We start from the raw sequence: 14305 nt of genomic DNA, 5'->3' as shown, positions 1-14305 counted from the left end.
AACCAGTCTCAGGACTGAAGACCACAACAACAACAACATCATAATACTCATAGAAGAGTGTCTGCAGTCAAAACAGCTCAGTCTGATACACTAACACACACACAAACTCTTAACCTAGATGGATCCCAGTAATTATTTAAACTGATGTAGTTTAGGAAACCATTCCTAAGATGTGTGCATAACCCATTGCCCTCTGTTTTTTAATACGTAATAGCACCCTATTATCAGGCTGGCAGGCACTATTAATCTACAATTTTTTGTTGTATTTATTCATCTATGTATGATCTTACAATGCTACAGAATTTGTCATCACATCACAATGAAAATAAAGAGCTCAAAAGAATGTATACACACAGAATATACTCTGAAGTATGTTTTTATGAGAATAGGATTGGACAGCATCTAATGTTAGTAAATGGAGGACAGTAGGTCTATACAATTGTTGAATGATGCTTTCCCTTAGAATATCTGATTACATAACCTTACTCTTGAGTTTTGAATGGTTGGAAAATATCTGAAAACATTAGTATAATCACTTCTATGACAGACCTCACATTGAAATTCACATATATGCTAAATAGTGTGTTTTCCCATATAGTATTTCTGTCTAATGTTCACATAAATTTCATGCTGCTAACACTACTGCAACCAACTTCAAAGTCTATATGAGCAAATATTAACAGTGATATGTCAACTCTCTAAACCATTCTTCATTCATGTATAAATATAGCATCCAGTTTCAGTATCATTTGAAATCTCTGTGTTTATTTATGGGTATACTCTGCAAACGGAAGCACTGAAAGAATAACTCCTCAAAGTCTATGTGCACACTGTTATTAGTCTAATCTTATCTTGTCTTCAAAATTCTTATTAGATTCCTAGATTCTTCATTTAAAGGTTTTTTTTTTCACCGCTTCACTGCTTCCTCTGGACTGATACTATTCATATATACAGCCATTCAGACACTCGGCCTAAACTCTCTAAATATCTAGCATACTCACTGCTTCTTTTCTTATGATATTAATTGGTTTAGTTCTCAAAAGTAAGCACTTTACTCACATGGTACACACATACAAAATTCAGTACCACCAAAAATATTCATCACTTGTGCCAACCTTTTTATGTCTTGCTTGGAGATAGATTTCTAGGAATCCCAGGATTCCTGATACTACTGTGTTCTTTATCAACCTTGTTCAGTATGTGAGTGAGATTTCTGAATTTTTAATCAATGCTTTAACACTTTTCTTAATATAAAATTTATGTAACTTTCCTCTATACAATGCCTCAGTTAATCAACATCAAATCAAGCAACAAGCAACAAAAGAAGTATTCAGTATACATAGTGCTGGACATAATGTCACATTATGTGTTTTATTTTCACAAAACACATCAGTTTTAGATAGTGAGTACACAGAATACAATGCCTCCTATCACCTGAGAACAGGCCTGGCAGTTGAAAAGATTTTACACTAAAATGAAATATATAACCCCACTGAATATCCAAATATACAGAGTGTTTGAAAAAGAACACCCTAGTTTTAAGTATAAATTTAATGGGGAAATTAATGAAAAATTACATCAATGATTACATATCATGAAAGAGAATTCTTTCAATTTTTGTTTGATGTTAGTAGACTTCAATGTGGGATCCATTTGTTTCTCTGCACACGTCGAGACAATTTTCCATTTCTCGCCATGTATTCACAAACATTTCAGGTGCAACTCTCTCAACCACTGCAGTAAATCTTTCCTGTAAATGATTGATGTCTCTGATCTTTTCACTGTACACAACATTTTTATGTGGCCCCAAAAGAAAAAGTCCAGTGGGGTTAAGTCTGGGCTTTGTTGCGGCCAAGACATTGGACCAGCCCTGCCTATCCACCTTCCTGGAAAGCAAGTGTCAGGAGCTTCCTGCACATGGTTACTGTGCCTTCTTGTTTGAAAAATGCAAGCCCCTTTTCTGCCTCAATGTTGTCCAGTTGGGGAAAGATGTACTCTGTCGACATGTCACAGTAAACATTCATTGGTTTTTCTACAAAAATGAAAGGACTAATCACACAATCTTCCATCAACTCACACCAGATATTAACTTTCAGAGGGTCACGTTGCTGAATAACATCATGTGGATGCTTTGCCACCCCCCCCCCCCCCTCCTCCTCAATTCTGCAGTTATGATTAACTGTTCCACTGACAAGAAATGTAGCCTCATCAGAAGAGAGAATCCTTTTTAAAAAAAATGACATCATCATCAATTCTGTGTAGAAAGTCAACAACAAACTCATACCTTTCGATTTTATCAGTAGGTTTTATTTCATGTATCAATTGCAATTTGTAGGCATGCAAATTTTAAGTCTTTTATGCAGAACATCATACACAGTATCTTTAGGCACTCCTAATTGTAGACTACGTCTGGCCAATGACTCCTTTGGGTTCCAAACACATGAAACATGGATCTGTTCAACAATGTCTTCAGAAGTTCTCGGTCTACCTGGTTATTTTGCTTTTAAAACACTACCGATTTCCTGGAAACCTTTAGCCAATGACAGATAGTTATTGCTGTAGGTGGTTCACCACCATACTGATGTCTAAAATTATGTTGCACTGTCATAACTGACTCAGTTTTCACCAGCTAAATAACACACTGCACTTTCTGTTGCGGAGTACACATTGTTGCTGAATTGATCTGCACTGCACTGCATGCATGCCTGGATTGAACTGAGGGAACAGAGGGGGGGGGGGGGGGGGGGGGACAAAAATGGCACTGGTGCTGTCTCAAGGTCAAGCAGACCTGCCAAATGCAGTGGAGCCAAACTTGGAGAGTTAACGAATCAATCACCATGAACTAGAATAGTGCATGTATCTTTGTACAGATTCTAGGACACATTAAACCTAGAGAGTTCTTTTTTAAACACACTGTACTTTTATTGTATTTTATTCAGGAAATGTTTGAAAGCAAGTAATAATGTTTACATTTTCCCAATACTCTTACTCCTTTCTTTTCAACTGTCATCAGTTATACTTTTTGTATAGTATTGGTGTGAATGAAACATGTTTCTGTTTTAGGAATTAATTCTTTCTACAAACACTTTTTCATACTTATCAGTGCCCATACAGCATGCAAACTACCTGTCACCCTATATCACAGTCACTCTTCCAGCCCCATAAGAACTACACATAGCCTTCAGAAATACTTTCACAAAGACCAGAGGAATATGAATTTGATAGGGTGCCTCTTAGAAAAGGTTATGCCTATTTTAAATTATACAGAAACAAAATGTCTCCTCTGTATGCTGGTCTTATACTTGATGCTGTAAGAGAAGAAATTACTTGTGATATGTTATTTTTCTTATCATCTTAAAACAGAGGAAAGGGAAGAAACTAAATATTTTTTTAGCCTTGCTGACACCTATCATGTTCCTATAAAGTAACAGAGTTCATTATTTGTTCAAGAGTCTGTCTTCATATCATGGATCCCTGGTAGATGAAGAGGAGGACGAAGAAGCACCAGACATGATAGAAGCTACAACCAAAGGAAAGGTGAAACAGTCACCATACACTGGCTATTTCAGGGCTGGAACCAACTACTTTGTTATATTTCTGATAGCCATACTCTTTGCTTTGGCTCAAATACTTGCCAGTGGAGTTGATTACTTTGTTTCTTACTGGTGAGTCAAGAAAATTTACATTGGCAGTCATGTATTACAAATATGTGTGAGTGTTTATGTGGAATAGAATGAGTTGCCATAGTTACCATTAGCTGAAGGAGACAAGTGTATCTGTCATCAGATATTCATCATCTTGATTTAAGATGTGACTGTAGCTCTACTAAGATCAAGATTCTTTTTGCAAGTTAAATTTGCTCAACTGTTTTACAGATCACAGATATATTCCTCCATGTTAACCTGCATCTCATGAATAGCCACATTAAATATGCAGTAAATATTAAACCTATGTACAAAGAACAATATCTGCTATTTCAAAGTTTACATCCACTTTATATTACCCATTGGTTCTCTACAACATTTTCTATTGAGGTACATTTATTTCCTCTAATTACGGTTTTCTTTTCAAACACACTGTCCTTCACATTAGTGTGTACTTGTCATGTAAGCACCTAACCAATTACATCCATTGTATTTGCTGTTCAAAGATTTGACAATGCCCTTCAGAAATAGCATATGAGCATTCCATGCATTACATAAACAGTGGAAAAGTGCTTCTGTAGGAGCACAAAAAAGGCAAATAAGTTTCTCTTTAAAAGACCCTGACAGAAAAGTGAGAACCAGCTGTCACAATCCTCATTCTGCCTTCCCCTTACTGGGACTGGGCAAAATGATTTAGAATGTTCTGTGTTGAAGGAGTATGAATATGTCTGCTTGTAGCAAAGGCTTCCTATTCAGCAACTCCCACTCACTGCCGCTGTCTGTACAGGGCATTCGGAGATATCCATTACAAACTTATAGGATGTATAAGGGGTGTGAGTACATAATATTTTGAATAGGAACCTACATCCGGAAACATACCATTTCCATTCTACGACAGTTTCAGTTCAGATGTGTAACATGTCCACATCTGCTGACAGAAAAAGAAAAGCCCCGGAGTTGCTCGTCCAGGTGTGCAGTAGGGTAGACAAGATGATGTATATTACAACTGATGACCACCTGATGTCACTTATTGTCTGATTTGCTGTAAGACCTATTCAATGCCTGTGCTTCTCCAATATGTAAACATGGTTCCATACACATTTTGGAAATATACAGTCATGCTCCTTGTGTGTGGTGAAGCTTGAGGTAATGGAAGAGCTGTTTGTTGGCTGTATCATGACCATTTTCCACAGTCTAGAATGCCATTGCATAAACTTTTTCCCCATGTTGCGTAGTGGTGAAATGAAATGGGTACATTCACCATGAGGGGACAGGTCTGTGGTGCCCCATGGGAAGAACTCGAACAATTGCAAGTGCAATGGTTGTTGGTCACAGTATTGTCTGGGATGTTCTGTGTGAGCAACAATTACATCCATACCATATACAAAGGATATGTGCTATGGGTCCAGCCAATTTTCCACAATGTCCAATTTTCCACAATGTGTTCACTACTGCATGTGGTTCCTACCCTGCTGCATTGACACACCCCTGTTCCCACACTGAGTTATGCTAACAAATGAATGTAAGTTCACTAGAGACCATGTTCCGAATTTGCAAAACAGCCATGTCTGGGCAGACAAAAACCCTTGGCCACTTATGTTTAGGGATTTCAGCACGAGTTTGGTATTAACATGTGGGTGGATATTCTGGATCGTTATGTGATTGGACCATACCTCCTTCCCTCAAGCTAACAGTTCATGCGTACCTGATCTTCCTACAAAATGTATTGGACCCATTCTTGGAAGCTGTGCCAATGAATTTCCATCAGGAAAGATGGTTTCAACATGATGATGCACCACCTCACTTCTCACGCATGGTTTGGAGACATATTAATGGACAAAATTGTGAAAGATGGATAGTCCAAGGTGGTCCAAATCCACAGTCACCAGAATCACTGGATTTAAGTCCTTTGGAATACTTCTTGTGGCATCATATGCAAAGTTTAATTTAGGAGGCTCCTGGTGGTGTGAGTTCTGGCTGATGCACTAGAAACTGAAGAGACACCGGGGTGGTATAATGTCCTGCTCATTGGAATATAACAGTTTCAACCTTCACAAAATATATTGACAACTGAACTGCATACTCGTCACATTAACAAAAAAACTGACTGACATACTTCACAATCTCTCACTGACTAACAAAACAACAACTCAACAACTCACTTGCAGCCTTGCTGCATTGCTTTATATAGAATTTTAACAATAAATTTCAAAATAACCCATTATTAATTTTGTACAATTTTGATGTTACAATTAAAATGTGCAAAAGGTAAAGCTACTGATGTTACAGCTGAATAAGGTATAAAATGCAATATCATATTACATAAATTTTTCAGTATTATCTGTAATTTTAAATATAAAAAATCAATCTGAACTGTAATTGCAATAATGTCTCTTGTATTATTTTAGTTATGTAATTAATTACAGTTTGGATTTGGTTACTCACGCTCAATGACAGTACAAATCTTATGCTTTATCTGACTAAATACGTAAAATTTACAAATAAGGCCTCAAATTCTGAAAATTGGAAAGTTGTGTGATGTAAACAATTGGAAAGTTAATTAGAAATGTAATTACAAAGGATATTAATTTCAGAGTAGGACATAAAAATAGCCAACAAATGAAAATACATTGCTTGGTAATAACTTTTAAGCCGTTTCTCAAGATAATGATGTTCTCTGTGTCAACCCACCAATCAACTGCAATTAAGGTAATCAGAGGTACCAGCCACTTATGCCAACATTTCCACAGCCTCTTAATATTTGCCGCCAGGTATTTAACACTTCAATTTCTTGATTAAACGTCTAACTCAGCACCTGTACATAATTTTGTTAATGACAACAATCCCCTGACAATCATGATAATATACGTCCTTCCAGAACATTCTATATGCTTTCACAATGAATATCAAGTGTTTTAGCAAATTGGACAGAATGAAAGTTTATACCAGAACATGCTTTGTAAGTACAATGTCTGTAACAATGTTGGTGGTTGCCATATCAAGCTGCTGTTGTAATGCATCAGTACTGTTTGTTGTGGCTGAACTTAGGATATAATTTTATAGCACTAACACAACACTTTTAGGAATAGTGATCTTCTTTCATTAATATCTAAAAGATGACTCACAGCAACAACAAAAACTTCAAAGAGTAAAAACATGGAAAACAAAAGAAAATCTTAGGAGCAAAGAAATTCACAACACAGAACCAAGCACCACCATAGGAGAGGAGAGGAAACACAGTTCTGATTTATTTACTTTAACACTTCCCCCCAAATCAAACTGTGGTGCACTGAACAACTTTTAAATAAAAAACAAGAGGTCAAAACACATTAGTTATGAAGTCCTATCTTGGTACACATTGCTTTAAATTTGTTTGATTTTAAAGGCATTGTAAACTTGTCACCAAGTTGATTTTCAGAACGCATATATTCTACATTGATAGCCCCCTTTTGATAGAGTTCACACACAAAATAATACCATACTTCAATGTGCTTAGAACATTTGTAGAACTCTGTGTTTTTCACTAGTTTAATGGCATTTTCAGTGTCAATGAACAATATTGGTGTGTTTCTTTTTCCACTGATCTCCAACTGCAGTCTGTTGAGCCATACTAACTCCTTGGTTCCTTCACTTTCAGCAATGAACTCCACTTCAGTGGTGGATAGTGCAACTGATTTCTGCAGTTGAGATGTCCATGATACAACCATATCACCAATCATTGAAACAAAACCATTTGTTGATCATCTTGTTAGAGTGTTGCCAGCAAAATCAGCACTAGCTTAGGCACAAAGTTTACCACCAGATGAAATATAGAAGAGACCTATGTATGAAGTACCACATAGATATCTGAAAATACATTTTACAGCATTCCAATCAGAAGAAGTGGGTTTAGCCATAGATCGAGCAACTTTTGAAACAGCGTAAGCAAGATCTAGACGAGTAGAGCATGCCAGGCATATTAATGATCCCACAGCCGAACAATAAGGAAAGTTGTTGTCAAGAGTATTGCTATATTCACTGTCTAATTGTTCATTATCACATGGAGTTTTTAATGGTTTTGAATCAGCTGTGATAAAACGATGCAGAATTTTCACAGTGTATGCTTGCTGTGAAATAAACTCTCATTACTCTATTTGCATACCTAAAAATGAGTCTAAGGATCCCACTGTTATTTTGAATTCAGACTTTAACATGTCTATAAATGAATTCACCACACTTTCAGTTGTTCCTGCGATAAGTCCATTTTTTCTCTTGAATGAATGAAACTTATTATTTCAGCAACGAGGTGATTGCTTAAGTCCATACAATGATTTCTTGAGTTAACAAACACGACCTGCCCATCATCGAAACCTTCTGGTTGAGCCATGTATATTTCTGTACCCAAGTCACCATATAAAAATAGAGTTCTAACGTCAAACTGAACAAGTTTCAAATTTTCTTCATCTGCAATCACTGTTACAACATGAATAGTATCATAATGAGCAACTGGACTAAACATTTCATCATAATCAAGCCTGGCACATCAAAGCATACCACACACAATCAAGTGAGCATGGTGTCGATCAATTGATCCACCAGGGTTATATTTAATATGAAGCACCCATCAATTATCGATAACATATTTTTCTTTAGGCATTTCTACCAAGTCCCAGGTATCATTTTCTTCAAATGTCTTCATTTCTTCTTTCATCACATTAAACCATTCATTGGAATTACTACTATCCATAGCTTCCTTGAAGTTTGTTGGTGCAAGCTCTTCGTGGATTGCTTTTGTCAGGCAAACTAATGCATTTGCGTCTTGAGAGTGGTGAGGCAGGTATCCTAATTTGTAGTCACTAAGTTTTACTGGCAGACATATTTTATGAACTGGATGTCAATTTGGTAACTTATTCAAATATTCTTGGTCACTAGTTTCAATCTGATAAACAATAGATTCCAATTCAATCAAATTTCCAGTTGTACATAGCTTTTCTGGTTGAAAATCAACATTGTGTGATTTCATCACATGATGTTTTAACAGAGTCCACATCTTGTAACCATCTTTGTCATTCACTTAGTCAATGAAATGACCAGGTATAGCCTTTTCATCAAACTTTGAAGGAAATTTCTTTGGCAAATGAACATAGTGTTTTGATCCATAAATTCGTAGATAGTTAAAACCGTTAAACACTTTGCCAGTCCACAATTTGAAAGGTGTTTTACCTTCAACACTTGACTTCCCAATATGATTGAGTAGAATAATGGCTGTGTCACATGCATGAGTCCAAAATGATTAGGTAACTTACTAGACATTAACATTGGGTGAGCTAATTCAACTATATGTCAATTTGCTTGTTCAGCAACACCATTTTGCTCAGAAGGGCCTGGACACATAAGACAAAACTCAGTACCACAGTCTCATGTTACAATTAAACTCTCCTTCACCATCAGATCAAAATACTTTTACCTTATGGCCAATAGCATCACACTCCTTCGAAAATCTTTTCAAATTGTTAGCCACTTCAGATTTATTTCACATGAAATATATCTGAATGAAACGAGAAAAATCATCTTTGAAAATCACATAGTAACGAAAATCATTTATAGAGTCAACAGACATGGGTCCATTAACATCTGGATTGATCAACTCACTGACAGTTTGTGGATGATCCCTGCGATGGCTAAATGGTTTACAGTTGGATTTGCCAAGAACACATCCATCACAAAACGATGTGGTATCAGGGCACTTAACTGATGTTTCAAAACAAGAGACCACATCTTGTACATGATGTTTATCTTGATGACCGAGTCTCTCATGCCAACATTTTAGTTGTTCTTCTGAAGTTGCTAAGTTAATTATTACTTGATATGGAGGACAAACTCTCATGTTCATAATGTATATTGAACCAACCAGTCTTCCTGTTGTGACTATTTCACTATGTTGCTGAATGACAACACCTTTGTTATCGTGTCACATTGTATCCATGTTTTGTAGCTTGATGGACAAATAAAAGTTGGTATCTGACATCAGGTACATACCACACATTTTCAAGCAAAGCAGGTGTGCAACTTTTGTTTATGAATATTACAATATAAATACTGCCAGTCCCATGTGCAAAAATAACTTATTTGTCAACTGTTTGCCCACATCGTGGAATCGGAAACTTTTCGAATGTAGCAAAATGCTGTTTATTTGATGAAATACGATGTGTCGTACCAGAGTCCAAAATCCAAGAATCTGCACTATCAAAATTAACATGAGACAACAGATTATTGGCTAGAAATGTATTTGGTTTGTTGCTCACTTTTAAACTGGAACTCGAATTGTTATTGTTGTTAGCTGTTGCTTTTGCTTCTTCTGCGGCCATGCGCTTTCGGCAGTTTGCAATTATATGTCCAGCTTTCTTGCAATATAGACACATACAGCTATCTTTCTTCTATGACTTACTCCCCTCTGTTGCAAATTTCTTCTGTTTTTGATTTAGCTCATTCGATTTTGATTTTGTATAGAAAGCACCAGCTGCCTGTGTAGCTAGTGAATTCTCAATCGAATGCAAATTCTCAATTAGAAGCTGTGTTCTGCTCAGGTTCAGGAACATGATACCAGGTTGATCTGTAAAATTGATATTCGGGTCCTACTGTTTTGAAAATACTATGATGGAGCAGCGAAAGGGGCAAAGTTACATTTGGATTAATTTTGTTCAGTTCACTGCACAAGTCATGGAAAATGTTCGCAAGTAGTGACATGTGTTTAGTTATAGACGTGACATCATCTCTTGAAGTTTCAAATAAACAATCAAACACCATATGTAATCGCTGCAATGGAGATTGATCATATACTGACATAAGGGTATCCAAAGTTTCTTTGCGTCAGTCTTCTTTCTTACATGAATAGGAGGTTTTTCATCAAGCATCATTCCAATGATACCAGCTGCACGAACATTGTCCTGTTGCCAGCACTCATATGCTTTGGACAGTTCTTCTCCTTCCACTAATGACGGACACTGATATGTACCATCTGTAATTGAATAAAGAGGACATTCCTTTAAACAAAGCTGAATCTGTCATATCCATGTTTCCCACTGATCTTCTCTTGACAGTTTAAGAATGTTTGTATGACTGATATATAGTCTGATGAATGAATACCATAATTTTCAGAGCCTGAAGTGTTCAAACCTGGGCCCATGACCTGTTGTGGATGAACTTATGATATAATTTTATAGCAAGAACACAACACTTTTAGGAACAATGATCTTCTTCCTTTAATATCTAAAAGATGACTCACAGCAACAACAAAAACTTCAATGAGTAAAAACATGGAAAACAAAAGAAACACTTATGAGCAAAGAAATTCACAATACTGAACCAAGCACCACCGTAGGAGAGGAGAGGAAACACAGTTCTGATTTATTTACTGTAACACTGTTCTGTTACGTACAGTATGCTGGGCTCTTTTTGTTTTGAAATAATGTAAACGTATAATATTTAAGTGTTAATATAAAAATATGTGTTAAGTGATAAATGTATATCTTGTTGTGTTTCCTTTTGAATTGTTACCTAATAATTGTACTGTGTCATGCCTAATTCAGTTTCTCAAGCAGAAATGGATGAGTTAAACATTTGAACTGAAACCATCATGGAACAGAAATGATACATTTCTGGACATGGGTTCCTATTAAAATATTATGTACGCTCTCCCCTCTACAAAGCCTAGAAGTCTGTAATGGGAATTTCCAAACACCTTGTATATGTCTCTCTCCCATGTCTCCTTTTTCTTCCCTTAATTTATAGTATATCCCACTTTCACAGTTTGCTCTCTCACATACACTGTCTTCTTTTGTATTTCTTTCCCACTGACGCTTACTCTACCACACATAGGAAGTTTGGGGTGGAGGAGGTGGGTTGGCCGGGGGGGGGGGGGGGGGGGGGGGTTGAAGTTGGCTGGTCTGGGAGTCCATACTGCCTTATTCTTTTCAATCCACTACCTCTCACTGGTCATCAGTGTCTACTCTCTCTTTGGCTCCACTGCCATTGTCTTCATCCATCCCTCTTTCTGTTTCACTGCCATTTTCTCTCTCCCACCATCGCTGATATTCCTCTCTCTTTCTCTCCCACTGGCACTGTCTCCTTTCTTTTCCACCATCAAGGTCTCCCCACACAGCATAAAGAAGCACAAATTTGTTCAAATGCCAAAATTTTTGGTGTGGCAGGCAGAATGAAGATTGGAAGATTGAAGCAGTTGCTTTTCCACATTTATATCAGATCCTTTTAAAAAGGAACATAGTCATCTTTTTTGTGCTTCTACAGGACCATTTTTCCACTGGTTGTCTTCTTTTCCCTTTTATAGCAGGGTGTTCTGCTTATATAAAATGAATTTAGTAGGTCAGTTAAGCTTTGACAGTCTATTAATATACTTCAACACATATATATACTTTGACACAAATCAAGAAAAAATAAGTATGCATGCATAAGGTTAACACAGAATAATTTGATTTTCATGCTTTCTGGATACTTAACTCATCAATCGAAGAATTCATCAAAAATGCACAGCTTATGATTTGTATCTTGGAAGAGTAAAAATTGTATTAGTAACATTTTTGTATATCTGCAGTCTCTCCAGTTTTACGTCATTTTTGGTGCTCATTTTAAGTTATTTTCAGACATGCGAAGACAGCCCCTTTTTAACCCATTTTTTGTCATTACAATACTAATTTGGACATATTTGTACTGGCATGAAGTGCCCATTATACAGAGCCAGTGCATCATAAAGCTTTATTGGAGAAAATATGCTGACTGAAAACATAGTCCAGAAAAACCGGAATCCTTGCAATTTCAAGAATTTCAAGAATTTTATTCACCATAGATCATTTTACAATGATATTGGCTTCGTCATACAAGATGTACTAGTACATACAGAATAACAAAATAAACTTCTGTCCATACATTATAAATACATTTGAAGCACGGCAGTGTACTAAATTACAAAGGATAGCTTTTAAAAGCTAACGCAACAAGCTATCTTATAATCTAATATAATAAGGCATTTTATTGTTTATAGTATAAACTTTGTAATTGCACACGATTAACCACAGCACAAAATAATATGTATAACTACAGACAACTTTTAAGTGCTTATATTCTCCTCAGGCATCTCAAAGAATTCTTTAGTGTCATAGAATGGATGATCTGACAGCCAGCTGTACCACTTAATTTTAAAAGAGTTTGTATCCATAGACTGAACATGAATTGTCAGTTTATTGAACATTTTGAGTGGGTTAACTTTGTGGGAATTTCCTGTTCTCGCTAATCTGTGGCGCGGTATGTCTAAATTACCGTTCGCCCTGGTGTTGTGTTCGTGTATTTCCTTTCTGGCAATAAATTCTGAAATATTATTTTTAATATAGAGTACAGACACATAGATGTATATGTTTATAATTGTAAGTATTCTGAGTTTGGAGAAAAGAGGACGACAGTGCTCCCTATGACCTCTTTTACATATTATACGTATGACTTTTTTTTGTAATTTCAATACATTTTTGATGTGAGGGGAGTGCCCCCATATAATAAGACCATATGAAATATGTGACTGGAATAGCACAAAGTATGTCACCCTGAGGTACTCCAAGCTCACTACCTCCCTTAGTTTCAAGAGAAGATATGCCACCCGAGATATTTTTTCACATACATGATTGACATGATCCTCCCAATATAGTTTTGAGTCAATGTGAATACCTAAGAGTTTTACTGACTTATTGCCTACTTTATTTGATGTTCCCATTAAAAGTTGTTGTGTTTTGTCAGGGTTGCATAGGAGCTTATTGGCTGCAAACTAGTCCAGGGCCTTATCTAGTGTTTCTTTTGTTAGATTCAAATTAATGATATCAAAATAATAGAAGGAAACATTCCACGTGGGAAAAATTATATATAAAAACAAAGATGAGGTGACTTACCGAACGAAAGTGCTGGCAGGTTGATAGACACACAAACAAACACAAACATACACACAAAATTCAAGCTTTCGCAACAAACTGTTGCCTCATCAGGAAAGAGGGAAGGAGAGGGGAAGACGAAAGGAAGTGGGTTTTAAGGGAGAGGGTAAGGAGTCATTCCAATCCCGGGAGCGGAAAGACTTACTTTAGGGGGAAAAAAGGACAGGTATACACTCGCACACACGCACATATCCATCCACACATACAGACACAAGCAGACATATTTAAAGATTTAAATATGTCTGCTTGTGTCTGTATGTGTGGATGGATATGTGCGTGTGTGCGAGTGTATACCTGTCCTTTTTTCCCCCTAAAGTAAGTCTTTCCGCTCCCGGGATTGGAATGACTCCTTACCCTCTCCCTTAAAACCCACTTCCTTTCATCTTCCCCTCTCCTTCCCTCTTTCCTGATGAGGCAACAGTTTGTTGCGAAAGCTTGAATTTTGTGTGTATGTTTGTGTTTGTTTGTGTGTCTATCGACCTGCCAGCGCTTTCGTTCGGTAAGTCACCTCATCTTTGTTTTTATATATAGTTTCTTTTGTTAGGTTATTCAGATCTGAAATGTTCTGATGTGTGGTAAGTAGTGTTGTATCGTCAGCGTAACACACAACAGGGTGAGCTATATTTTTAGGTAAATCATTAATAGCGACAATGAAGAAGAAGGATCCATGAATAGACCCTTGTGGTACACCTG

General features: G+C 36.6%; 1 protein-coding gene across 4 annotated transcripts in view; it reads left to right on the top strand.

Annotated features, from left to right (window-relative positions):
* The window catches only part of LOC124774935 (ATP-binding cassette sub-family C member 4-like), a 312213-nt gene that overhangs the window by 205071 nt on the left and 92837 nt on the right, over nucleotides 1-14305 (top strand). For all 4 annotated transcript variants that reach the window (XM_047249622.1, XM_047249623.1, XM_047249626.1 and 1 more), the window contains one exon: nucleotides 3451-3665. In XM_047249622.1, coding sequence (XP_047105578.1) covers nucleotides 3451-3665 — 215 coding nt within the window. The remainder of the gene's footprint in view (nucleotides 1-3450; nucleotides 3666-14305) is intronic.

The sequence above is a fragment of the Schistocerca piceifrons genome, chromosome 2 (genome assembly GCF_021461385.2).
Source record: "Schistocerca piceifrons isolate TAMUIC-IGC-003096 chromosome 2, iqSchPice1.1, whole genome shotgun sequence".
NCBI classification, from domain to species: Eukaryota; Metazoa; Arthropoda; class Insecta; order Orthoptera; family Acrididae; genus Schistocerca; species Schistocerca piceifrons.
This window is presented reverse-complemented; position numbering and strand designations above follow the sequence as displayed.